We start from the raw sequence: 25620 nt of genomic DNA, 5'->3' as shown, positions 1-25620 counted from the left end.
TACTAAGTTAAATCACACTGCCATGCTAGTCAGACTTACTATGAATCTGCTCAATTTCTAAGTGGTATTAAACAGCTTCTATATTCCATCCCAGAGCTGCATTAATTTTTGAGGCATAATGAAAGGCACCAAGCTAGAAGTAAAGCACAGCAATGTCCCCTTGATATATCCTAAGATGAGAAAGTACGAAGGGCTCACTCCTAACAACAGCGGCGCAATTCCCAGTTGACTCCTGTCTTTACCTCCGTGGGATACATAACTGACTTACTACTTTTATGTCTTTTCTTCCATATTCTATGCTGCTGAGACAGCAGCCACAGTATCAAGCTGACAATACTACTCACATAATACGTGTATTACATTCCAGGGCTTGTCACCTTATTTCACAATAAAATTCAGTTAACGGAGTCAGAAGTCTCAAGTCAGTCCAATTCTGACAGATTGCTATAGATCTTGCTAAAAGTCAACAGGAAAAAACCTAACTTTACTACAAAACAAAAACCAGGAGAGAGAGCTCAACCAAGAAGGAAAGTTATTACCCGAAAACCAGGAGAAAGCGGAACAAGGAGAACAGCAGCCAAACCAAACCAGAGGAAATGTCCCTCCTCTCACTGCCAGGCCGTTGCGCATCTGTACGGGGGGCTCCCCTGTGCCAAGAGACGGGGGTGGTTTGACTCACAAACCAGCAAGTCGAGCGTAGACAGGACTCGCGCCTGGCGCACGACCTCTATCTTGAGCTTACTCTGCCCGAGTCTTACACACAATCTTCGTCAAATCATCACTAATTTGCTCTCTTCCCTTTCTATTTTTAAATTTCCATAGGTCTTTGGAACCAAGGATAGCACCCAGAATGTGAAGGGCTCCCTACTCATGTTGTATAATGTCAAGTGTGACAGAATATGGCTTATTCATAAATACAATTTATAAATACTCACATTTATTAAAGGACTCATGGAAGGCTACGTAATTCTGTGTGCTGGACAGTCAGTGACATGAAAACACACACTGGCTGGGCTTGAAATGCGTACTTACTAATTTTTAAAATCTTCAACAAAACATTAAACATGCAATTCCTGAAAGCCTGGTAAAAAATGAAAAAACATTCAACCTAGTGGTCAAAGGTGCAAACTACAAAACAAGGTTTCATTTTTCTTCCAGTGAAGTATTGAAAATATTTTAAAAACAAAACACGCCACGGTGATGGCAGTAAGAAAACCTGCTCTCTGAAGCGCTAGGACAGTACAAACAGACACCACCGATTTCCAAAAGCCATCTGGTGCACCACCTTTTAAGGAGGATAAAATGTTCACAACTTTTTTTTTAAGTAGGCTCCACGCCCAGCACAGTCTCATGCGGGGCTTGAACTCACGACCCTGAGATCAAGACCTGAGCTGAGATCAAGGGTTGGATGCTCAACCGACTGAGCCACTAGGCACCCCAAAAACATGTATAACTTTTGACCCAAAAATTGTTTTTCTAAAAATTCATCCTAAAAAAAAATTATCCAAAAGACAAAAAAAGCTAAGCGAGCTAAAAAAACAAAACAAAATTGCCTTTTAACCGGAGCAGCCACCAGATAAGACAGCAGATTCCGTATTAACGACCTCAACCCTGAACACACATCCTGAAGTTAGCTGCTGCTATTACACGGCAAATGAGGAAGACTTGTCTCACCACAGGTAAGTCACCTGCCCCAAGTTAAAATAGTTCAGTGGCAGCGCAGAGATTCAGACCTGGGCTTTTCTCACGCCAAACCCCATGTTCTTCCTTTCTGTCAGACTGTTTCTCGGGGCAGATGCTTGTCCCTGCATCATTTATAATAGCCCCACACTGAACATGAGGAAGCATCCAGGAGCCTCTCCCTCACCGAGTGTTATCAAGTCCAGGAACTGTATAAGGCCACACACTCACATGGAAGTACGAAGTGATATGAATGGGTCATCAAGGCGTACGCACACTCAAGACAATACAGGTCACAGGGAAAACACGGGAAGGATGTCTCTCACAACAAAGTGCTCTATTAGGGGGTTAAGATTACAGGCAAACACCTTTCCTTTTGTCCACTTTCTGAATTGCAGCTGTATTAGTTTTATTACTTAAAAAAAAATACCGGGGCGCCTGGGTGGCTCAGTGGGTTGAAGCCTCTGCTTTCAGCTCGGGTCATGATCCCAGGGTCCTGGGATCGAGCCCCGCATCGGGCTCTCTGCTCAGCAGGGAGCCTGCTTCCCCCTCCCTCTCTGCCTACTTGTGACCTCTCTCTCTCTCTGTCAAATAAATAAAAAATATCTTTAAAAAAAATAAAATAAAATAAAATAAAAATAAAAAATAAAAAAAATACCACATTTTTAAAGCTACTAAGGAAACAAGCACGATAGGGAGATGAGACAGGCAGTAAGGGGTTCAGAGTGCGCAGAATGGGCAAAGCCCATCAACTACCGTGAAAACAGCAACTGGAAGTCTCAAGCTAAACTAGCTGAATGACCTAGGAAACCACTAAACGTCTGTTTAGTCATAAAAATGCCTACTTCTTAGGGTTGAGATGAGAACCAAACGAAATGATGTATATTAAATGCTTCACTCCGCAAATGTTATAACGACTACACAGAACAAAGGTTGGACACGACTTCTCATCCTGGGTTCTAGATACACAGAGAAATCCAGGCATCCTCAGTGTCTGTCACTCTGAGTGAAGGCCGAGCTGTTCGTTCTGAGTCTATCCCATCTCCTTCAAGGTTCAGGACACAGCACTGTATATTCTGCTTTGCATGTGAGAAACTGAAGGCGAACTCACAGGTTTGCTCCTCACCACCCAACAAACCATTAACAAGCTGCCATGATGTGCCAAGTAGCGGATTTCTGCCACATCGGAGATGACAGCCAGCTGTTCCGTCAGCAGAGTTGGCCTTTAAGATCTCTGTTAGCAGAACGCCACGGAGTAGAGCCCTGCCGCTGGCACAAGGTTCTAACCCTTCTCCTGACACCATGGAACCTTGAGCCTGTTTCCCTGTTGGTAAAATGGGAGCAGTCATAATGATCTCCTACACCCTGTGAGAAAACACAGCCCAGCACTTCGCACACACTGTTAGCGGCCATTCTGTCCTTTCCATTACTGGGGTAGTCAACGGTTCACCCACAAAGCAAAACAAAAACAGAAACGTATAGAAGGGTCTTACAGAAACACATCTCCAATTCTTATATTATCAACAGATAACGGGCACTACTGTTATTAGCTTTGCAATCCCAACTATTTACAGCAACCAAGAAAATCCCTACAATGTATTAAATAGTTATTTATCTGAGAAACACATTTGGGTGGAAAGTGGTCTGAGACCAATGCACAGAATCATCACTTAGTGAGTGAGTCGGGCTGAGCGCTGGGTACATACTATCTCCTCTACCGATGGTAAAGGCAGCAAGTTTCCTGAAGGTATAAAGTCTCTGCTTACAAAATTTACCTCTGAACATAAAGGCAGCAGCCAGGGCCGATGACAGAAATGAAGAGTAACCAAAGACATCTAAAAAATGAAAAGCAGGGGTGCGTGGGTGGCTCAGTTGGTTCATCGTCTCCCTTTGGTTCAGGTAATGATTGTGAGTCCCAGGATCGAGTCCCACATCGGGCTCCCTGCTCAGCAGGGAGTCTGCTTCCCCTTCTCACCCACCTCCCTCTCACTCTCTCCTCCTCTCTCATTCTATCTCTCAAATAAATACATAAATCTTAAAAAAAAAAAGATACACCTGAAACAAATAATACATTATATGCTAATTTTAAAAAAAGAAAGAAGGAAAAAGAAAAATACCCCTGAAACAAATAATACACTATATGTTAATTAAAAAAGAAAAACAAATTAAAAAATGAAAGGCAGCTTATAAAACAATGAGGGCTTAAGCTAGTATTTAAAAAATACATTTTGTTAAGGAAGCATGTAATAATACTATAAACGTTTTTTTTAATTCTGAGGCAATCCTATGTGTGCATACTTAGAATGAATGTCCCAGGTGACACCCCCTCATGAATATCAAAAAAATGCACATATTTTCAGGCTCAAAGACAGCTGCTCCAAATACATTCAAATACACAGGCGGGAATTCCAGCAGCTTCCCTCCACCATCCGCGACTCCATTTCCGGTATAACGAACACCGGACACAAGGCGTCTTCATTCCCGCACCGAACCAACACCGACGGAGCCTTCCCGAGAGGGCAGGCCCGCAGCAGGCTCTGCGAATCGCACGTGCCAACCACAAAATGAATATAAATAATGGAAAGTGACTATACTTGGGATTTTCTAATTCTTCTACGTGAATTCCTTCTTGAACAGAACTATCTTTTGGCAAATCATGTTTCTCAACTGTAACGGATAAGGCGGTCGGGAGGACTCCGCTCCACCCAGCTTCGCGGCCACAGGTGCCGTCGGGCTCGATGAAGCCGTGGGTTAGAGCACGAAGGTAGAAGAGCAGAGCTCCCTGCGGGACGTTCTGGACAACACCTTAAGATGACAGTCTCAGAAGACATCGCTCTGATTTTGAGTGGCACACCGAGAATTCTGCCACATGAACAAATCTAACTCATTAGACCTTATTCTTCTCAGCCTAAAATTAAATTGTAAACATGATGACAATACATGGATACTAATGTCTGATCTCGATGAAATAATATCTGTCTCCTAATGCACAAACTCTGCCTGTCCTCAAGCACAGCATAACTCACTTTGCTCATGGAGGGAGTAATGATACAGACGATGCGCCAAGTGACGTCCTCCGGGGACCCGCCGGTGCGCACTGCTCTTGTTGTCCCTACCTACCCTCCTTACTCTAGTCCTCCTGCCCCTAATCTTGAGAAAGGGAAGCTTCGGTCCTCTCAGAGCAGCGCTGACATGGCTATTTACAATAACGCACCAGTGTAGGGAGAATGATCTCCTTCCCAGCACGGCAGAAAAAAAAGTGGACCGCAGGAAAGGAAATCATAACAACTGGAAACAGAAATTTGGCAACAGAAAGAAGTGGATTCAGATCCTGCGCCTCGTGCTGTAACCTCGATCACATGGTTTATGCTACTTAAGCCCTGGTTTCCTCAAGAGTAAGACACCAACAAATACTAACCTTTATTTTCTCCTACTATGAATAACAGAACACTATATTTGGTGTCAGAGGCATGAGTTCAAGTTTCAGCTCTGTCCCCTAATTACAGGACATCAGGGAAGTAATATAGTCTATGAGTCTCAGTTGCTTCATTTATAACAGACGGATGAAAATATCAGCTTTAATTTCCTCACATTTAGAAGGATCAAAGCAAAGAAAGGGGCCTCTCTAAATATCCTTTCTGATCTGCAAAAAGTTTAATAAATTTAAGATAGTTTTACTGATAAAATAAGCAAAATCTAAAGGGAGGGGAAAACACACACACATACACTACAAATAATGGCATGCATGCCCCCAAATTCTCAGGGGAATAAAAAAAAAAAAGTAGGAGTACTCATAAATTTTCCATCTGTTGGTTATAACTCTTCATCAGTGACCTAAAAAACAGCATTCTAGCAGAAGGCAGAAGGTGAATAACAGACAAAGCCGAAAGGGAGCCAGAAGCAAAGTGACTTACCATGTATAGGTCCTGATTGATGCCAAGATACTTCCCGTTTCCACAGCCAACATCGGCCACTAACGAACCACTTGGCAAAGCTTTCAAGAAGTCCACGACGCGTGGCCACGGGGTGTGCCTCGTGCTGCTGAAGTGCCCGGCAATCTCCTCGTAGACCCGATGGACGTGCTCCCGCTCCAGCTGCCAGGCTTCTCGGGCGCTCCCGGGAAGCGACAGGGAGGTCTGCTCCGCCTGGCTGTCACAGACCAGAGGGTAACCTAATGGAAAAGGAAGGCAATACAAACCTTTTCTTTCTATCCAGTGGTTCATAAGGTATCATGTTTTCTTAAATGAACTAGCAATTCAATGCAAATTCAGTGGCGAGGGATAAGCAGGCTCTGATTTAATAGTTTAAAAACAGCTCTTACCCAACAAGTCCAATCTCGTGTGTGAGGGGCCAAATAAAAAGAAGGGAAAATCCATCTGCATTAAGACATGAACTGCAGTTCTACAACCGCCTAACAATGCAGGTGCCTAGTTCATCTGGGGATGAAGGGTCCTTTAATTTAGGAAAGCATCTTGATGGGCCTGGCTTAACCGGAAGAAATTTAGCTGAATTAATAGGAGTTAGGGTTTTTCTCTTGGTGAGCAAAGGAAACAGGGGTTCTGGGGCCCTAGCACTCTGGGGAAGACAACAAGACCTAAGATAAAGTGTCACTTGGTTACGACCACAAACACTGAATGAACGCTATTTGAAGCAGTTTGTACGGATGGTATCAATTCTCACTGTAACACCATGAGCTGGAACTACTGCGTCCGTTTCACAGACGAGGACACTGAGGCACAGAATGCTAAGTAACAATCCTGAAGCGACAAAGATGGTAAGTCACAGAGCCAGGATTTGCACACAGGCAGTGGGGACTCAAGAGCCCACAATCTCAGTGACTACAGGCATCGCCTCCTTCAACAGAATCAACACACCCTAAGGAAACCACCATCAACTCAAGGAGATGACAAAGGAAGTTGAGGATACACTGTTACCCTAATTAACATCCTAATTAAATGGATTCTGAAGTTGTCCCTGTTCCCTGCAACCTGTCTAACATCCATTTCAAATCCTTGCCTGTTTTCTGTTATGCTATAATTTCCCTTTATCTTCGGCCGAAGTCTACGAGACACATCTTTTTACTGCAGCAAAGTCAGGAGGAAAGAGTGGTGCTCCCGGAGAAGCCATAGTCAGGACAGAGGCAATAATGAGAAATCATGTGGCCGCTCAGAAGTGGGCAGCAGCGTGCACCTTCGGGAATTCTCCCTAACTCTAATCAGAGGGTGCCGAACCTCGAGAAAGAGGAGGGAGAGAGCTTGTCTCTGCTACCATGTGAAGGGCAACTCTAAACATTTCATGCAGAATTTAAGAAAGCCCGACGGCTCTAACAAGTGCAGGTGACAACAGACGGGTTACCTTGTATCTTGGGCACATCAGGATTACACTACTGCATACGCGACAGTGACCCTAAGCCGGTCCTGGCAACATTTTACTGTCTTAGAAATTATAAACAGCTAAGTAATCTAAAGAAAGGGGAGCCTGGGTGGCTCAGTGGGTTAAAGCCTCTGCCTTTGGCTCAGGTCATGATCCCGGAGTCCTGGGATCGAGACCCACATCAGGCTCTCTGCTCGGCGGGGAGCCTTCTTCCTCCTCTCTTTCTGCCTGCCTCTCTGCCTACTTGTGATCTCTCTCAAATAAATAAAATCTTTAAAAAAGGAAGGGGGGGCAACACTTATCCTTAAAATTTCACAAATTTTGACCAAAAGGATCCAAAAAGATGGCCTTGAACGTGAAAAACATCTGTAAACTGAATATACATTCAGACCTTCTACACTGTGCCTTACATTCAATTAATTTCCACAACAAAGAAACCTCTGCAGAAGAAAACCAGCTTGTCTCTCCAACTGTACCTCGGGTTCCTCAAAAACAGGAACCTTGAGAAAGGTCGTGCTTTAATTTTCAGTATCTTGTAAAACTAGGAACAGTGTCAGACATTCAACAAATATGAAATACACTTTTTTAATTGATAAAAAAATTTGCTGTTTCAATGTCTCAATGACACTTTTAGTAAAAGAAACAAAAATTTGTTTTAAGCTTCACTAACATCAAGATAACAAATTCAGCAAAAAAAAAAAAAAAGATATAAAATATACCAATTTTAAGTTTTCTACCACATACTATTTACAAAATGAAAGAGATTTTTACTCAATGAGTCCAAGAAATACAGGTCATGATGTACTTGTATAGACAATTCAGAATAACATCTTGACAAGTTTTTGAGCATTTCTTTTATTCCCTCCTAGATTTCCAAATTGGCCAAAACACAAACTACTGTTTATGCCCTTAGAGTATCTACTTACTATGGAACAAGTGGTCATCTCTAACTCCTCGCTGGGCTAATTAGAAATAATTTAGAAACTTGACAAGCTGTTTCCAATAAAACCTACTTTTGTACAACTGATATTTTAATGGCCTAAAATTTTATTTAGCTATAATAACTGTGCCTTCAATTAAAAAAAAATGTTTATTTGGCATCCAACTATGCTTAAGTACTATATGTAGGGAAAAATGAAGATGAATAAAATGTATTCCCTGCCTTTAAGGGATATAAACACAATGGGGGCAGTTAAGAAAAATCTACATTAAGTACAACATTACACAGAATATGAGAAATGCCATTAGAGAAGTTAAAACAAAGCTCTCCATGGTTCTGATGGGACTTTAAAAGACTTTTACACTAGATTTACTCCATTTTACAGTGGAACCAAAACTATATACTTACTGCAATTACACGGTGTTTGCCTCACTTTCCTAAATGTAAACGATGTCCTTATTCCCCTCTTGCTTAAAGTTAAGTCGCCAACATCACTGGTGATAATTCCACCCTTATGACCCTTGGATGCTTGAACAGTATCAAATTTTCTGGGTGTGATTCTAAAAACAACAGTCAAAATAATTTATTTAACATTGTATTCATAAAAATATTTCATGTCTTTTTAAAAATATTAAGGGAACAGACCAAATTAAGAATTTAAGGCAAATATCTATTGGATTCCCCAATTGTTAAGCACTACAGAAAAAAGACAAAGAAATAGAAGTCTCTGTTTTTTAAAAAGTTATCTTCAGGATAATAGTAAAAGAATGTACACTAACAAATTATTCAAGAAATACAAATAGAATAGTAACAAATATTTAAATTTTTTTTTTTTTTAAGATTTTAAGTAATCTCTACACCCAATACAGGGCTTGAACCCACAACCTCAAGATCAAGAGGTTGATCTTGATCTTGATCCTGACTGAGCCAGCCAGGCGCCCACAAATATTTAATTAATACCAATTCTTAGGAAAGAGAAAGAAAACAAGGAACAGATGGAGCAAAAAGGAAACACATAAACAGTAAACTTAAATCCAATCAATAATTATGTCAAATGTAAAAAGAATGTAACATGCAATTAAAGAGCAAAGAATGTCAGAATGGGTTAAAAAAAAATTAAGTCCAATTATATGCTGATTACAAGAGACACCCGCCTTAAAATAAGGACATAGAATGGTTGAAAATCAAGATAGGAGGAAAAAATAAAAAGATACAGGGGCACCTTGGTGGCGCAGTAAGTTGAGCATCTGCCTTCAGCTCACGTCATGATCCTAGGGTCCTGGGATCAAGTGGCCCATCAGGCTCCTTGCTCAGTGGGGAACCTGCTTCTCCCTCTCTTCCCCATTGTGTTCTCTCTCACTATCCTCTCTCTTAAATAAATAAAATCTTAAAAAAAGGGGGGGGGGGCGGCGCCTGGGTGGCTCAGTGGGTTAAGCTTCCGCCTTCAGCTTGGGTCATGACCTCAGGGTCCTGGGATCGAGCCCCGCATCCGGCTCCCTACTCAGCGGGGAGCCTGCTTCCCCCTCTCTCTCTGCCTGCTGCTCTGCCTACTTGTGATCTCTCTCTCTCTATGTCAAATACATAAATAAAATCCTAAAAAAAAAAAAGATATAACATACAGAAGACAAGTATTTTGCATGTTCCAAGCAAAAACAAAAGGAAAGTGGTATAGCTATCCTAATCAAAGCAGGCTTCAAAGGCATAAATACTGCTAGAGATGAAAAGGGACATTGAGCTTGAACTCATGACCCTGAGTGATCCAGAGTCTGATACCTAACCAACTGCGCCAGTCAGGAGCCCCAAAAAGGGACATTTCATAATAACAACAGCGTCAATACGACATGAATATATAAACACCACGTATATTTATTTGTATGCCTCTAACTAACAACACAGCCTCAAAATACATAAAGCAAAAAGCAAACAAAAAAATAACAGGAGAAATAGACAAATACCTAATTATCCTTGTAGCTTTGAACACATCTTTCTTAGTAAGGGAGATCTAGTTGAGTGTCAAGAACATCAACATCAGAAAACCACAGATAATGGAACAGTTCCAGGCTGCCTGACATTCTCACCAGGACTTGGTATTACCTGAGTTTTTAATTTTCATCATTTTAGTAGGTGGCAAGTGGTATGAAATAGTGGTGGGTTTTTTCTGGGTTTTTTTTTTTTAAAGACTTTTTTATTTGAGAGAGAGTGAGCATGCATGCACGAGTGGAGGGAGGGGCAGAGGGAGAGAATCTTCAAGCCGACTCCCCACTGAGCCTGCAGCCTGTCTCAGGACCCATGAGATCAAGACCTGAGCCAAAACCGAGAGTTGGATGTTTTACCAGCTGAGCCACCCAGGCACTCCTGAAATTGTGGTTTTAATTTGCATTTCTCTGATAACTAACAATACTGTATATCTTCCCATGTGCTTATTAGCCATTCACTGATACTTTCTTTGATGAAGAACCTGTTCAAATCTTAAGCCCAAACCTTTGTCAGATACATGTATTCTGGATATTTTCTCCCCATGCGTGGCATACCTTTTCATTTTTTAATGATATTTTTTGACAAGTAAGTTTTTAATTTTGATGCAGTTAATCTTTTCTTCCTTTTATAGTGTGTTCTAAAATCTTTCTTTAAAAACCTCTGCCTACCCTAAGGTTGCAAAAATATTCTCTTGTATTTTCTTCTAAGACTTTTTTTTTTTTAAAGATTTTATTTATTTATTTGACAGACACAAGTAGGCAGAGAGGCAGGCAGAGAGAGAGGAGGAAGCAGGCTCCCCGCCAAGCAGAGAGCCCGACGTGGGGCTTGATCCCAGGACCCTGGGATCATGACATAAGCCGAAGGCAGAGGCCTTAACCCACTGAGCCACCCAGGCGCCCCTCTTGTATTTTCTTCTAGATGTTTTGTAAGTTTTACTTTTACATTTAAATCTATGCTCTACCTTGGGGCACCTGGGTGGCTCAGTCCATTAAGCGTTGAACTCTTGATTTCAGCTCAGGTCATGATCTCTGGGCCATGAGATCAATGAGATCAAGCCCCAAGTCGGGCTCCACGCTCAGTGGAGAGTCTGCTTGGGATTCTTGTTCTGCCTCTCCCCTACCTTTGCCCCTCCCCAAGCTTGATCATGCTCATGCTCCCTCTCAAAATAAATAAATAAATCTTTGGGAAAAAAAAATCTATGACCTACCTCATATTACTCTTTTTGTAAATGGCTATGAGGCAGATCATGGTTCATTTAATTTCCACAAGGACATAGTTCCAGCACCACCTGTTTATAAAGTTTCCTTCCACATTCAATTGCATTGGTGTCTTTGTCAAAAATTAACTGACTGTGGGGCTCCTGTGTGGTTCAGTTGGTTAAGCATCTGCCTTGAGCTGGGGTCAGGATCCCAAGGTCCTGGGATTGAGCCCTTCCCTGCTCAGCGGGAAGTCTTCTTCTCCCTCTCCCTCTGCCTGCTGTTCCCCCTAGTTACACTGTCTCTCACTCTGTCAAATAAATAATAATAAAAAAAAAATAACTGACCTGATATATGAGAACATATTCAGCCCACTGGTCTATCTGTCTATCTATACACCAACGCTACATTCTTTTTTCTCTCTCTTTTTCCAAATAGGCTCGACATCCAGCCTAGAGCCCATCATGGAGCCTGAGTTCACAACCCTGAGATCGAGACCTGATCTAAGATCAAGAGTTGGTCATTTAACAACTGAGCCACCTGGGCATCCCATACACTTTTTAGATTATATAGCTTTAGTAAATTTTAAAAACTGGTAGAATAAATCCTCCAACACTATTCTTCTACTTTAAGACTGTTTTGATTATACTAGATCTTTCACGTTTCCTTATAAATTTTAGAATCTGCTCATCAATTTCTATAAAAAAGTCTTCAGATTTCTAATTGGAATTACACTGAAACATTAGATCAACTTGGGACAACTGATAACAATATTAAGCTTCCTATCCCTGATAATGGCATCTCTACCTCTTCATTCTTTTTGGTGTTCCTTAATTTCTCTCAGCAGTGTTCCATGATTTTCAGTGTATATGTGTTGCATAACGTTATTTTTGCTAAATTTATTCCTAGGATTTCAATCTTCTGAGTCCAAGTTTTCTGCTGGATATACCCTACCTAACCTATCTCCTTTAGAGGTGGGTTTTACATTCAGAGGGAACACGCTAAGCCTCAAAGATCTCAGCAAATGATTCAAAAGCATAATTTTAGGGGCGCCTGGGTGGCTCAGTGGGTTAAGCCTCTGCCTTCTGCTCAGGTCATGATCCCAGGGTCCTGGGATCGAGCCCCGCATCGGGCTCTCTGCTCGGCGGGGAGCCTGCTTCCTCCTCTCTCTCTGCCTGCCTCTCTGCCTACTTGTGACCTCTGTCTGTCAAATAAATAAATAAAATCTTTAAAAATAAATAAATAAATAAATAAATAAAAATAAAAAGCATAATTTTATACTTAAGTGGCTGATGCCTCTTTACAAGGAGCTAGGTAATTTTTTTCTACACATCTAAAAAAGAGAAAGTTCAACCATATAATTAAAATGGATTTGATCCTAAAATGAAAAAATATAATGTATTTCAGTTCTCAATTTTCATTTTGTCGTTGTTATGCTATTACTTCAATCTGTTGTTAGAATTCCCAAAAGGCAACAAAAGCAAAAATGAACAAGTGGGAATACATCAAACTGAAAACCTTGTGCACAGTGAAGGAAACCATGAACAAAATGAAATGGCCACCTCCAGAATGAGAAAAAATATTTTATATTATATAACTGGTAAGAGGTTAATATCTAAAACATATAAAGAATTCCCCAATAGCAAAAAAAAACCTTCTAAAAAACAGGCAGAGGATCTTAATAGACATTTTTCCAAAGAAGACATATAGATGGTCAACAGACACATGAAATTCAATGTCACTAATTATCGGACAAATACAAATCAAAACCACAGTGAGGTATCACCTCATGCCTGTAACAATGACTATGATCAAAAAGAAAAGAAATGACAAGTGTTGGTGAGGGTGTAGAGAAAAGGGAGCCCCTGGGCACTACTGGTGGGAATGTCATTTGTGCAGCCGCTGCGGAAAACAGTGCAGAGATGCCTCAAAAATTAAAAATAGAACTACCCTGTAATCTAGCAGTTATACTACAGGATCTTTAACCAAAGGAAATAATACTAACTTGAAAAGATACCTGCATTCCATCGTCACTGTAGCATCATTTACAACAGCCAAGACGTGGAAACAACCTAGTGTCCATCAATGGATGAATGAAGTTAGATAATGTGGTATGCCTATTTTAAAAAGCATTTTATTTCATTTTCCAAAAACTAATTTTTGAATATTGACCTCATAGGCTACAACCTTGCTATATTCACTTTTTTGTTCTAGCACTTGTTTTGTAGAATGCCTAGGATTTTCTACATCCACAATCATAAAGAGTTTTACTTCTTCCTTTCAAATCCCTATGATTTTTATTTCTTTTTCTTGACTTATTATACTATGTAAAACACCCACTGTAATATTAAAGAGAGGTGGTGAGGGCAGACATCCCTGCCCTGTTGAGTATCTTAGGAAAAGGCATTCACTGTTTCACTGTTTCAATGTTAAATACGATGTGAGCCGTGGGTTTCTCACAGATGCCCTTTATTGGCTTGAAGAAGTTTCCTTCTTGTCCTAGTTTGCCAAGTTTTTATCATGAACAGATGCTGAATTCTGTCAAATACATTTTCTGCATCAATCAAGATGATTAAATAATTTTTTCACCTTTGTTCTTTTTATGTCATGAATTACATGGTTTGGTTTCAAAATGTGAAGCCAATTTTGCTGTCCTGGAATAAACTCTACTTGGTCATGATGTACTTTCTTTTTTATATATTGTACAATTGGATTTTCTCCTATTTTGTTTAGGATTTTTTTTTTTTTACCTGTTACAAGAGATACTGGTCTGTAATTTTCTGCTATTGTAATGTCCTTGACATGTTTTGGTGTCAGGGTAATGCTGGTCTTATAAAACACATAAGGAGAGTGGCTCTTTTTAAAAGAGCTTGCACCAAAAGCAATTTTTTTAAGAAGTAAAAGCAGGCAAACGTTGCCTGAATTTATATGATTGTTACCCTGATAGAGGAAAATAAGTACAACTATGGTATTAAACAAAGTCAAGATAGCTCAGAACAACGTGTATCCTGAAACTCTTAGTAGCAAGTAAATTTCCCTCTTGAGGGCCAAGCAGTTCTCTATCACAGCTTTTTAAGTCAATTACTTTACTTGCCTAAAATTACATCTTAGACAAAGGCCAAGCAGTACTTAACTGCTTTTGGAACCAATCTCAGGTTTTTAGGAGTAGATAATCCATGTTAAGATTAATCCTTAACATGAATTCTTTACACATTGCTGAACATCTATTTTTCCTCCCTACTCAAATTTATAATCCAGTTGAAAAAAATGTTAAATAAAAAGATAAAAACCTTTTTTAGACTTAAATAAGAGTTCACTAGAAGAGACATCTCAAAGTAGCAGAAGCAATACAATCTTTAGGAATTTAAGGGAGAAATTATTTCAGGTTAATGTCCCCAGAAAAAGTTTTACATATCAAAAGGAAGAGCTGAGCTCTATGTTAAAAACAAAGGAAAAGGGAATTTATTGCACTGAGTGCTGGCACAGGAGTAAAGGCCAAAGGGCACAGCAAACATCTGGAGAAGAAGGAGCGATCAAGTCCAGCCAGAATGACAAGGTTAAGGACAGATTCTGAGGCCAGACTGCCCGGCTTCTCATCTTGGCTCTGCCACTGAATGGTTTTGTGACTTTGTGCAAGTTACATAACCTCTTTATGCTCCAATTTCCTTTAAAAATGGGGACAAAGCACAGAACAAACTCTCCACTGTGACTTGTATGAGTTAAGCGAGCTAACTGTGTCAAACTTTGAGAACAAGGCCCAGCAGAAAGAAAATGCTTCAAAAGTAATTTAAAAGGAGAGTCAAATAAACTTATAGATAAATGCCTGCCAAGCCAGTCGAATAACCTCAAGGAGGGAAGTGCGTGGGTTTGCCTAGAAACACAGTTTGCTGTTAAACACATACGAATGGGTTTCATTTCAAAACAACAAAGTGTTTTCTTCCACTTTTCTTAACACACTTTCCCACTCACTCTAGCTTCCCGTTCCCTACTTCTAGCACAGACAAAATTTACTTCATTTTCAAGCAGCTCTGTCCCAACACAAACACAACAGCAGGGGAACAGGGACACAGGCCAGCTGACGCTCAGGCTTAGCGAGGGGCAGAACAGAGCACGGTGGGGGGAGCCTAAGAACGCAGTCCTCGTCTACAGAAGGCCACAGACGGTCCCCAGTGGCAGGGCCAAGGCATCCAAGGGCCCAACGTTGTCAGGCTGCCCAATTCCCAAAAGAAGCTGAAGACCCAGAGTTTTAGGTGAAAGCTGCTGATCCGTACCTGCAGGCAATTCATAAAAATGCCGCCCCGGGGAACACCCCGGCCCAGCCAAAGAGAACATGGCTGCCCGCTGCATTTGCCTCAGGGCCTTCCAGACTGCCCATTCTGATTTAAGGCAGGGCGCCTAGAAGAGTAAATCCGAACCGGATCAAAGTAAGAGTCTGGAATTAACCTTGCAGGGCAGAGTTTATCAACCTTTTTTTTTTTTTAAAGTAAACTTTACCCTTGATGTGGGGCTCGAACTCACAACCCCAAGATTGAGAGTCACGCGTTCCACTGACTAAGCCAGCAGGAGCCCCAAATCAACCCTCTTCAATTCCTGTCCCTCAGCAGTGCTTTCTAGTACTTGCTTTCAGCACACAGATCAAAGTAGTTTGTTTTTTTAATCAAGGTGTATGTCCTATGATTTATGCATATTTTTAAGTGTATTAAATGTGCTTTTTCAACTTATTCTCCTGTCCACCCAGAGATTCTGATGAATAACTCCACGGTTGGTGTATTATTTGGTCAGCCTCTACTTCTATCTCTAACTGTAGCCCTCCCTCCTTGCCCTACCCCTACCCTTTCTCCTCTTCACTACACACACACACACACACACACACACACACAATCATATTACAGGCAATGGGTTTCAATGGGAGCCTTTAAAAAATAATACTGAGGGGTTTTCTTCCCTGAAATTATTGTAAAGAATTTTGATTCTAGAGAAAGGTTTAAAAATAAATGTCGCCTACAATTCAATCTTTCAGAGATAAATACTTCTTAACATTTAACCACACAATATTCTTTTTTTTTTTTTAAGATTTTATTTATTTGTCTGAGACAGAGTGAGAGAGCGAGCGCCCACGCACACATGCAACGAGGGAAAAGGGGCAGGCAGAGGGAGAAGCACACTCCCTGGTGAGGCAGGAGCCTATGTGGGGCTCAATCCTGGGCCCCCAAGATCATGACTTGAGCTGAAGGCAGACACTTAACCAAATGAGTCACCCAGGAGTCCCCACACAATATTCTCTCAACAAGAAAATAATGTGATTGGGGGATTGATCCCCTCAATGATCCCGGGGTCCTGGGATCAAGCCTCACACTGGGCTCCCTGCTCAGAGGGGAGACTGCTTCTCCCTCTCCCTCTGCAGCCCCTCACCCTCACCCCCTCAATGCTCACTTAGAAGTTCTCTCTCTCAAATAAATAAAAATTAAAACTTTTTAAAAAGAGAGAGAGAAGAATGCGATTGAAATGATGTTTAGGAGAATTAATCTGTACCATTATCCAGAATTTAAAATATGTTTATAAAAAGATCTATGAAAAGTAATTTTTCATTTTGTACTTGCTGAAATACCATTACTCTTAAGTTTAAATGTACCGATAGTATGTGAATATTCTCAATTCTAGAAATACTTGAAACCACTGGATCGCCTCACCATTTTCATTTACTGCAAGTGAAAATATTTTAGATGGCCATGAAAAAATAAATCAGGTAAATTTAAGCCTCATTGCACAAAATCAGGCCATCTGTTTTTATGGATCACCTTCAACATGTCACAGAATCATTTACATGTTCGTTTCTTTGATTTCTTAAATGCATCAGTTAAAATCTCCAAAAAGGACATTATTAATAAGCACAGAACTCAGCAGTATTTTAAGCAGAATACATGAAAATTTCAGTGGTGCGATGCTTCTCCTCCAAAGGCTAAAGCTATGTTCTTGCCAAATGTGCATAACCCATTTCTTTGAGATCAGATTCAATCAAACAAACTCAAATTGAGGGCCATTCTATAAAACAACTGGCCCCCTTAAAAATGCCAATGTCCAGAAAGACAAAGAGAAGTTGCGGAATTGTTTCCAAGTAAAATGACTGAAGAGAACGGACAACTAATCACATGGCAGAGTCCGGGAGCAGAGGGAGAGCGCGCCACAAACCACTGACCAAGATTCTCTGCTTGACCACACTGCGGTCAGACTCCCCTGAGCCCAGCTCATCCCCACCCTTGGGCATGTCCGCCAAGAGCCCCACTTCGGCAAGAATCCTGCTGAGTCGGTTTAACTAGAATCCCCCTGTACCCACCAAATTCCTCACTGCCCAACTATCCCCCAGCCGAGATGTGATGAGCAAGAATGATACGGTCCTTGGCCAGAACCCACCCCTCCCATCCCCACCCCTGCTGATGCTTCCACTGGGATTTTTCCAGGCACTGCCCTGCCCCACGCCCACTCCCAGCTCCTCGGCTGTCTATCCCAACCTTTCCTGTTGTAGTTGGGATCCAGCCCAGTTCTCTACTGCCGTCCCTTTTCTCCTACCGTGATAGCCCCTGAGTAAATCGGGTTTGGCTCCCGTAACTGCTAGCAGTCTTCGACAGCACTGTACTATGAAGTACAACTAGCAGAAGTTAATGACGGATTGTATAAGAATATTTTATCAGTGCTGGTGTTTCTGAATTCAAGTTGCACAGCAGTTTTGTATCATAGGGGTCGCAAACTTTTTCAGTAACAGGGCCAAATAGTAAACATCTAAGGCAAAAAGGGCCACATACAGTTCCTGTCAAATATTCTTCGCTGTTTGTTTTTTACAACTCTTTAAAAATGCAAAACCCAAAATAACAATCATAATTAATAATCATAAATAAATTTTTAAAAATACAAATAAAAATGTAAAAGCCATTCTTGACTCATGAGCTGCACAAAGCAGACTAGGGCTGAATTTGGCCAATGAGCCACAGTTTGCCAACCCCTTATATAACGAGTATCCTTGCTCTCAGGAAATACGCAGTGAAGGATATAAGAGGAAAGGAGCAGGATGTCTGCAGTTTACTCTCAAATGATTCATCAATGATAATAATAACGGTAACATCTGAGAGCAATAAAACACATGGTCAAATGTTCACAACTAGTAACAACTGGTAAATCTAGATGAAAGGTGAAGGGAGTTCATTATCTATGTTTGCAACTTTCCATTAAACCTAAATTTAATCAAAATAAAAGGTTATTATTTACCATAAAAAGGGCACAGAGGTCCACGGGGTTTCGTTGAAACCTGGACACCACAATGTGCAGACATGGGGCACGATTCTGGTGGCTCAAGCAGGAAAGAATGAGAACTCTCACAAAGCAAGAGGCATTCTTTCACCAAGGTCATTTCGATACATACCCATGTGTCCAGAGGTATCTAGATTCCCCGGTCATCACCAGCAAACTCCGACGAGGTAACATGACTGGCACTGTGACACCATCTGGGTGCTTAAAATCCATGACAATCTTGAAGGAAAGACAAAAGCATAAAGATGAATCCAAAACATCAATATTCCAAGGACAAGAATGACTGATTCTGGCTATCTTTCTCAGTTAATAGAGATTAAAACATGATGTTTATAGAAGAGCATAGCACAGTGGTCCTCAAACTTCAGAGCACATAAAAATCAACTGAATGGGGCGCCTGAGAGGCTCAGTTGACTCTTGATTTTGGCTTAGGTCATGATCTCAGGGTCCTGGGATCGAGCCCTGCGATGGGCTCTGTGCTCAGCACAGAGTCTGCTTGAGATTTCCTCTCTCTCTGCCCCTCGTCCTGTGTGCTCTCTCTCTAAAATAATAAGTAAAATAAATCCCTAAAAATACAAACCAACTGAATGACTAAAAAACATACTCTTCCATAGGTTCAAACTCGGCAAGTCTAGGGTAAGGCTCAGGAGTCTGCATTTGTAACAGTCGCTCCAGGAAATCATGATGCAGGTGGTCTGAGGACCATATGCAAAATGCAAAACACTAGGGCAGTGGTCAAATGCTAGGACTTAGAGCTGAAATACTCATATCCTGACCCTTGCATTTGCTAGCCACGTGACCCAGGACAAGCCACTTAACCCCTCCGTGCCTCAGGGCCTTCAGCCTTTTGAGGCTGGTTACATGAATTAAATATACCATGGTTATAAATCACAGTATCTGGCACAAAATAAATATGAAAAACAGCAGCTATAGTTATTCACAGGATATTAAAAATTAATTAATAATCCCCCCAAACAACCATGAGATGCCTATTCACATATGACCCATTTTGCCTTTAAAGTCACTCAACATTTTGGATATTAAAGGCTAATTTATAAAAGATAATAAAAAAATGCAGGAATATTTTCAGCAACTCTTCCTAAATTGTGCTCAAGTATTATTATGGATAACAACCAATAAAGACACAACACCCAAAAAACTGTTTTTGTCCTCTGGAACCCAAACCCCAAAGAGTTCAGTCTAAACGCAGCAGCAGCTAACAAATGTGAATTCAAAAGGCATGCCACAGGGCTAGAAAATATTTTTAAATGAACAAATCACTCCACTTGAAAATAAATACCCAGTATCAGTGGGAGGAACAGAATTTAGCATCTTTGTTAAAGGCTAATGGTTGGCGTGGTATCTGGCACAGGGCGTGTTAGCTACTGTTACTATCAGCAATATTATCTGTCCGAATTCGAAAACAGACATGAGAATTCTTCCTAAACTACAAAGAATTATACAGAACTAAGTGGCTTTCTTCCCTTGGAAGCATGGAAAATAAGGTAAGATGATAGAATTTCATTTCCTAACAACTACCCATTCCTAAATGATCACATATAATTTCAAATAGCCACACTCTGAAAACATTCTACTGATAAACACTGCAGATGAATTCCGAAGTTGTGGGGGTGAAGTGCATGGACACCCACAACTTCCCAAAATGTCTAAGTAAAATATACCAGTAAGAGGATAGACAGATAGATAGATATTTGATAAAGTAAATATATTAAAATGTTAACTATAGAATCTAGGTGGTGGGTATATAGGTATTTGCTGTAGAATTCTTTCAACTTTTCAGTATGGAAAATTTCATACTGAAAAGCTGAAGGGGAGAAAAAGGCACTGTGACCCATTTTTAAACCAATACATAGAAGTTTCAATCTTCGGAAGAAACCACACGTAGGAAAGAATAATGAGCACATTTATTAATTATTTTATTAGAGGAAATAATTTGTGGGTTAAGGCAATGGAAGCTATTGATGGGAAAATACTCAAAGAGACTAGACTCCAGTTTATTCTTTAGATAAATACTTATTTTTCATTGTCTGAGATATCAAAGGCCACAATGTGGAGTGAGGGACATGTCCTTGCCCACCTAGAGATTTCTGGCTAATTAGCACTCGTATGTGTGACAAATACACAGTACCTATTTACTTGTGAAATTCAAACACATTTCCTCCCAGCAACGGAGAGTAATGATTTTTAAATAGGGAAATCTCAGTTTAAGCAAACGATTAGAACTAATAAGTATGAACGTGACACTAATTAATTTGGAAATACTTGTCCTGAACACAGAAGCCAAGTTTCAAGGAAGAACAATACACTCCCAACTAAGCCAACTATTACAGGACTTAGGTAAGAAAATACACACAATACTTATTATTACTCCTGATGGCCATTATTAGTTTGCTATAGAGGCTCCCAGAACTCATCACAACAGCTGACTCACTATTGACCAGTTTTTTATAAAATGATATGACAAAGGAGACAGATGAACAAACGGATGGAAGAGATGCATGGGGCAGGGACGTGAGAAGGGGTGCAGGGCATCCCTGACTTCTCTAGGTACGCCCCTCTCTTAGGATTGCCATGTGTTCATTCATCAACTTGGAAGTTCTCTGAACCCCATACTATTGGGATTTTTATGGAGGCTTCATCACGTAGACACGATCCATTATTAAGTCCATCTCCAGCCTCACTCCCATCTGGAGAACAGGGGACAGGACTGAAAATTCAAAGCTTCTAACCATGGCTTGGTCTTCCGGTGAATAGCCCTCATCAAGGCACCCACTAAGAGTCATCCCATTAGAACAAAATATACTGCCATCCCCCAGGATATTCCAAGGGATTTAGGAACTCTGTGTCAGGACCCAGGTGAACGACCAAACATTAGAACAAAAAATGCTCCTACTACTCCTATCACGTAGGAAATTTACAAGTGTTTCAGGAGTTCTGCACCAGGAACTGGGGACAGAGACCAATATATATGTTTTCTATTACCTCTGATGTTATCTAATGTGAAAGCACAGGGTTGTTTGTTTGCTTTTTTAATTTAAGAAAGTAATTTTTACTTATAAAATTAAAAGTACATTTTCTATAAAAATAAAATTTTTCTTAAAACAGTCCATCATAAAATATTGTTACTATCGTCGTATTTAAAATATCTTTAACTGGGGCACCTGGGGGCTTAGTGGGTTAAGCCTCTGCCTTTGGCTTGGGTCATGATCTCAGGGTCCTGGGATTGAGTCCCACATAAGGCTCTCTGCTCAGCAGGGAGCCTGCTTCCCTCTCTCTCTCTGCCTGCCTCTCTGCCTACTTGTGGATTTCTCTCTCTGTGTGTCAAATAAATAAATAAAATCTTAAAAAAATAAAAATAAAAAATAAAATATCTTTAACTAAATAATGCTTAAGACTGAGAGAGAGAGAGAGAGAAAAGAAGGCTTTTTTAAAAACTCACAAAGGGGGGCGCCTGGGTGGCTCAGTGGGTTAAAGCCGCTGCCTTTGGCTCAGGTCATGATCCCAGCGTCCTGGAATCGAGCCCCGCATCGGGCTCTCTGCTCAGTGGGGAGCCTGCTTCCTCCCTTCTCTCTCTGCCTGCCTCTCTGCCTATTTGTGATCTGTCTGTCAAATAAATAAATAAAATCTTTAAAAAAAAAAAAAACTCACAAAGGATTCACAATCAATAATGTTCCCTGCAACTCCTGAATCATTCTGCCATGTGACAGCTTTGCTCCACAGGACCTTTTTTCCAATTATTCTTTTTGGTTTTACCTACCTTCCTTATTTTCCAGGATGGCAGAGTCAATAAAGATCAAGGTTCCAGCAACCTTGTGGGGCATGACTGAGGATAATGTTCAGTTCAAAGCAAGCAAACAAAAAATCTTAGACTTTCTGATCTTATAAAACCTTTAAGCATCCAAAGTACAATGGAATGAAAACGCCAGAGACAGCCATCACTCTAACACTCAAGTGAAGAGAAGATTCACAGCAGAAAAGTACATGAAATAAACAGATCTCCATGTGAGCTAAATGGGAAAATGGAGGGTACACTGCTACTGGGAACACTTCGGATAAGAACACAAACTTAATGTAGATCCTTACTGGTTAGAAAGGGGCTGAGACGGTTAGCCTTCTGAAACCCTAAGGGCATACACACAAGAGACAACACGATGGGAAGAAGAACATGTGATTCACAGAAAGTGACGAATGCCCAAATGGTGGAGATCACTCTATTTGACCAGAAAAGTATCCCACAGCCGAGAAGGGAGCAGAAGAGAGAGAAGTCCACCTGCTTCCCACAGCCTGCCAAATACAAAATCTTCTGCAGTTGCACTGATGTTGGTTGTTACTGAACACATATGGGACCCAAATAAGAATTTGCTTTTTATCGTAAACAGCAAACAGGTGATGCTACCTCATGAGCATGTCCGCTGTCTTCAGACAAGAGGGGAAGGAGAGAAGGAGACACACAATTGCAAGTGGCCAAGACTAAAGCTACAAACTACTGACGAGCAACTCTGGGTATGTCAACATTGTCTTTTTACATCCTCTCCTTGGATCACAAATACAGGATTCCAGCAGATCATGAAATCATTAGTCCATCGTTGGGGAGACAAGGAACTGAAAACATTTTTAGTAAAACAAATACAATTTTCTCTCTCTCTACAAAAATGACACTCCTAGAAGTCTACTCTGGCCAGCTGAGAAGTAGCTGGAAGAGAAGCCTGCCGACATGCCATATTATTCCAGGGCAGAGGACCTAATAGAAATGTTGTCTGGGACACGTTGGAGACCAGCGGCTGTTGTCAATGACCTTTCGATCTCCTCCCCTATAAGCCTGCTCAGTTTCCATTCCCTGAGGCAAGTTAAAATCAAAGACTGAAATCAATCTGTTTCTCTTCACTGTCTCCTACTAGCAAGATAGGTTTCCAAACAACAAAAACAGGAGCCTTGAAATTTCCTAAATTTCTTGAAAACTGCAACTGCAAGATCACCCAGTCTCGTGAAACTCAAAGGAGAGAAACGATGGCAAGAACAAGACCCAGGGCGGCCCATCTGAAAATCACTGGAAGAAACCACACTCCACTCCCTCGTGCTGGAGTCAGGAGCAATATTATAAAGGACAGGCCTCCGTATTCTTGTCAGGAGGGGGAGACTCTCGCATATTTGAACACAAAGATGGTACTTTATGGCGGAGCAAAGTGGGCCCTCACCTGGGCCACGCAGGAGCGAAATCCCACCGCAGCCCCAACGCACTGGCTTCTCACTGCCTCCACTGCCTCGCAGAGGGGATGCGGGAAGCAGGGCACCACCCGGTGTGGAAACCCCCGGCTGCTCAGGTACCATGTATACACTTAGCATATGTACCCAGGAACCTATCTGCAGTACTGTGCATGGAAAACAAGCAAAGCGAGGCTAAAATTTTAAAAGAAAACACCACAAACAAATCTACTTTACAGCATATGTCAGCAAATTCCACCTTTCTATACAACTCTGCCTTACAGAACAGGGTCTCAGCTGCCGCATGAGTAGAAGCTGCCATCTCACATCTCCACCCCCAAATACATGTGATTTTGAACTGTTTTATCCGGCTGAGCTCAAGTAGAATGTAAAACAAGAGGAAGTATTTTTAGTTTAATGGTCGAAACACATTTGCAAAAGGCGCAAAAGAGAGCAAAGGAAACCTTGCATAACAGAAAAATAAGCCTGAAAAAGAAAAGATGCTAAACTGGGGAGACTCTAGCCACTACTGAATATCCCATATTATAAATGCTTAGCTTATAAATGCTTACAATATCGGGGCACCTGGATGGCTTAGTTGGTTAAGCATCTGACTTCAGTGATCTCAGGGTCTTGGGATTAAGCCCCACATAGGGCTTGATCAGTGGGGCCTCTGCTTCTCGCTCTGTCCCTCTCCCTGCTCCTTCTGTCTCTCTCTCAAATAAATAAAATCTTAAATTAAAAAAAAAGCCTATAATATAATTATGTTTATGCTTTGCACTGAGACCACTTGCTATCTGCTTTCATTTATCACACTGTGACTTTATTCCTCTGTAGGAACTGTGAAGTGAAAAACCACATCACCTAAAATTGGACTCCAAAAACAAGAGTCTATCACAAACTACTTCAGCAAAAATAAGTTTTATTTTATATACGACAAAGCTCCGAAGGTAATGAAACATTTTAGCTTTAAAAAACATTTTTTGAGATTTTATCCTTATTTACTTGTTAGAGTCTGTCTAGTAGATAATACTCAACAAGTATTTTTGAATGAATAAATTATCAAAAACAATTTATGTGAAAAGAACAGGGCAATATGCCTCACATTTTTGGACAGAAGGCTTCCTAAATTTCATTTACTTATTTTCTGAGCTTTCCTCCTTGAGCAGAATAAATTAACAGATTCATATACACAGGTAACCAAAATGAGAAAGCTGAAGTAAAAAGAACGATAATAGTCATGAATACATCTCTAGCCCTACATCACTCCTCATAAAGAAAAATGTATTTAGGATAGTACTTTTCCATAGGTACCATAATGAGATATCACCTCACCACTCTTAGAATGGCTACGAGAGAAAGAAGGAAAGAAGGAAAGAAAGAAAATAAGAAAGAAGGAAAGAAAGAAAGAAAGAAGGAAAGGGAGGGAGGGAGAAAGAGAGTGGCCAGCAGCAGACCTGGACTAAAGGAATGTCAAGGGTGCTGCATTATATAAAAGGAAAACGATCCCAGACGGGAGGTGTGACATAAAAGAATGAAGAGCAACAAAAACAGTATGTCTAAGTGAACATTGACTGTAACTGCCAAAGAAGTATCTAAAAAAAATGTAAGAGAATTCAAATACACAATAATAAAAGGATATAAATTATCAGGGAGTAACGGAGTTAAAGACTTCTGAAGTTCTTATACTATTCAGCAAAAAAAGATACCAAATAAGTTTAGACTTTGAATGCATCTCAGGTAATTATGTTGAGTGAAAGAAGCCATACAGCAAAGAGTATATCTTCCCATATAAGAGACTCTGGAAAATAGTCATGATGTAAGGTGTTGAGGAACAGGAGGAGATAAGGAAACTTCTGGGGATGATGATGGACACATTCAACATCTTGAAAGCCATGAAGCTTTCATGAGCATCTATTTTATTGTTCT

At 40.7% G+C, this 25620-nt stretch overlaps 1 protein-coding gene across 2 annotated transcripts in view; it reads right to left on the bottom strand.

The window, feature by feature from the left end:
* ALKBH8 (alkB homolog 8, tRNA methyltransferase) overlaps window positions 1-25620 on the bottom strand; it is a 51923-nt gene that overhangs the window by 3362 nt on the left and 22941 nt on the right. For both annotated transcript variants that reach the window (XM_080815182.1, XM_080815183.1), the window contains 3 exons: window positions 18581-18687; window positions 8402-8553; window positions 5595-5851 (listed from right to left, as the gene is read on the bottom strand). In XM_080815182.1, coding sequence (XP_080671308.1) covers window positions 5595-5851; window positions 8402-8553; window positions 18581-18687 — 516 coding nt within the window. The remainder of the gene's footprint in view (window positions 1-5594; window positions 5852-8401; window positions 8554-18580; window positions 18688-25620) is intronic.

Source organism: Martes martes (genome assembly GCF_963455335.1).
Source record: "Martes martes genome assembly, chromosome: 10".
In the NCBI taxonomy this organism is placed as follows: domain Eukaryota; kingdom Metazoa; phylum Chordata; class Mammalia; order Carnivora; family Mustelidae; genus Martes; species Martes martes.
This window is presented reverse-complemented; position numbering and strand designations above follow the sequence as displayed.